General features: G+C 40.1%; 1 protein-coding gene across 1 annotated transcript in view; it reads left to right on the top strand.

Annotated features, from left to right (window-relative positions):
- Window positions 1-2,593, top strand: part of LOC118410973 (fucolectin-like) — an 8,881-nt gene that overhangs the window by 2,913 nt on the left and 3,375 nt on the right. The window contains exon 3 of the mRNA XM_035812961.1: window positions 2,355-2,591. Within this exon, the coding sequence (XP_035668854.1) occupies window positions 2,355-2,591 (237 nt within the window). The remainder of the gene's footprint in view (window positions 1-2,354; window positions 2,592-2,593) is intronic.

Raw genomic sequence — 2,593 nt, 5'->3', positions numbered from 1 at the left:
TGCTTTACTCACCTGCATAATACCCTATCTGGTCTATAGGCAAAGGAAAGACGCCTTACTCACCTGTGTAATACCCTATATGGTATATAGGCAAAGAAAAGACGCCTTACTCACCTGTGTAATACCCTATCTGGTCTATAGACAAAGGAAACACACCTTACTCACCTGTGCGGTGTCTTACCTGGTCTGTAATCAAAGGAAATACACGTTACTCACCTGTACGGTGTCTTACCTAGTCTGTAGTCAAGGAAACACACCTTACTCACCTGTACGGTGTCTTACCTGGTCTGTAATCAAAGGAAATACACGTTACTCACCTGTACGGTGTCTTACCTAGTCTGTAGTCAAGGAAACACACCTTACTCACCTGTACGGTGTCTTACCTGGTCTGTAATCAAAGGAAATACACGTTATTCACCTGTACGGTGTCTTACCTGGTCTGTAGTCAAGGAAACACACCTTACTCACCTGTACGGTGTCTTACCTGGTCTGTAATGAAAGGAAATACACGTTACTCACCTGTACGGTGTCTTACCTAGTCTGTAGTCAAGGAAACACACCTTACTCACCTGTACGGTGTCTTACCTGGTCTGCTATAAAAGGAAACACACCTTAATTACCTGTACGGCGTCTTACCTGGCCTGTTATAAAAGGAAACACACCTTACTTACCTGTATTGTTGTCATTTATTAAAAAGAGAAAAAACAATTTGTTTGTAAATGTTAATAAAGGTACATTTTACAATTGAAATTTTCTACGTCATAACTAAATGTTATAAAACATTTCCTTTCTGTACTCAGAAGAGGAGCCCGCTTGTGCCATGTTCCAACATTTTATTAGGCTATTGATAGCATGTGGTCACATTTTACTGCACATAAATAATGCAATTAATATTGTTTTTGTGTCAACTTCTTCCAATACTTTAAAAATATTTAGGAAGTGAAACGAAATACATTTTTGTATTTGAAATGATTTTGTACACACTGTAACAGATACTCATCTAATCAAATCCTCATTGTAACAATGTTTCTGTGATAAATAAAGATAAGAAAAGTCCAGTTTGGTGAAGAGTTATTATTATAATGTAAATAGTATTGTTAATAATAAATAGCTATGTTTTTCTAGTATTGGTTACCTGCCCCTATTCAGGTTTATAACACTAATGTGTCTGAGCCTTTTGTACATTAATTGGGCACTGAGGTGAATCAATATCCAAATTTGCACTAAATTCCTCAAACCTGGGTAATAATAGCACAGAAAAAATGACCACATTGTAAATATCAGTCAGATGATAGCACTATGAAATGAAAATCTTGTTCAGAATTCACTCTAAAATGGTTGTATGAGAAGCTATGCTACAACAGTCCCTCCCGCGATACTTATAGAACAGTCCCGCAAGGAGGTCACATGACTAGTGCCCGCCATTTTGAATTGCTATATTTAAAGTATGGTAGTATCGTCGCCGTACATTTTGACCAAAAACAGGGACTTAAAATGCTTGTAAAGCACGGAAACTCCGTACACATCAATGGGACACCATCTTGAACATGTTTGTGGCGGTAGGTTTAGGTGTCGTTGCGCGACGGCCGATATTTTTGTGGATATAGTGGGCATTCGCTAAAAAGACATTTTGCTGGGCGTTCGCTAAAAAGACCATCGAGAATCGAAAACTTTGATTTATGTCACTTCGGGTCAATGGATTGACTTGAAACTCAGGATTAATACATGGGAGCACAACGTGGACATATTCCAAGCAACAAAAATGAGATTCGTGCAGCGCGGACTTCTCTAGAGTGGGCGTTTGTGGGCATTCGCTAAAAAGACCATGCGCTGCATAAGCACCACCTGGTTATTGTGGCCTTTTTTCTAAGGTTCCCAGAATTATATTTTCTAATTGAACCAATCATTAAGAACCATGTCTGTAGTATCCATCAGTCTACTGGGGCCGTTTCATTTAAGCCCATTGAGTGTTCACTATAGACAGGTTTGGCTAAATATGCGTGTGGGTACTTAATGATAATATAGTATGTGTCTATGCATTTTACTCTACTTCAGGTGGATGAGTCAAGTAATACTTGACGAAAGAAAAGTTCTAGATGCAAGTCCCAATGTCATCAGCATTGATAGTGACTGTGGATCTCTCACACTTTACAGAAATATGTGGCGTGCCATGTGAATTTTCGTCCAAACATCTTGGTGTGTTTTCACCCAAAAGCAGTTAATCAGGCAGATCAAAACCTACATTTAGTTGATTGAGTAACTGCTTTTGGTTGTATATTATTACCTCTATGTCTTAAACCTTTATCAAGATACAATGAGTATAAAACCCATTGCGCTGTCTCCAATATCTACAGTGTGTTAATCGTTAACCGCCGGGACTGTTGCTCCGAACGACTCAACCCCTTCAACATCCACATCGGGGATTCCGACCAGGTCAGCACCAACCCTAAGTGTGGAGGTGATCATCAAATCGACGTGGCCAAGCACTATGCAATTCGCGTCTCATGTCCGGGGATGCGGGGACGCTTTGTGGCCGTCCGTCTGCCTGGACCGTCGAGAATACTGGAGCTAAAGGGTCCAAGGCTTATGTGGT

This window comes from Branchiostoma floridae, chromosome 3, assembly GCF_000003815.2.
Source record: "Branchiostoma floridae strain S238N-H82 chromosome 3, Bfl_VNyyK, whole genome shotgun sequence".
In the NCBI taxonomy this organism is placed as follows: domain Eukaryota; kingdom Metazoa; phylum Chordata; class Leptocardii; order Amphioxiformes; family Branchiostomatidae; genus Branchiostoma; species Branchiostoma floridae.
The sequence above is the reverse complement of the archived record's forward strand: the minus strand, read 5'-3'. Positions and strand labels throughout refer to the sequence as shown.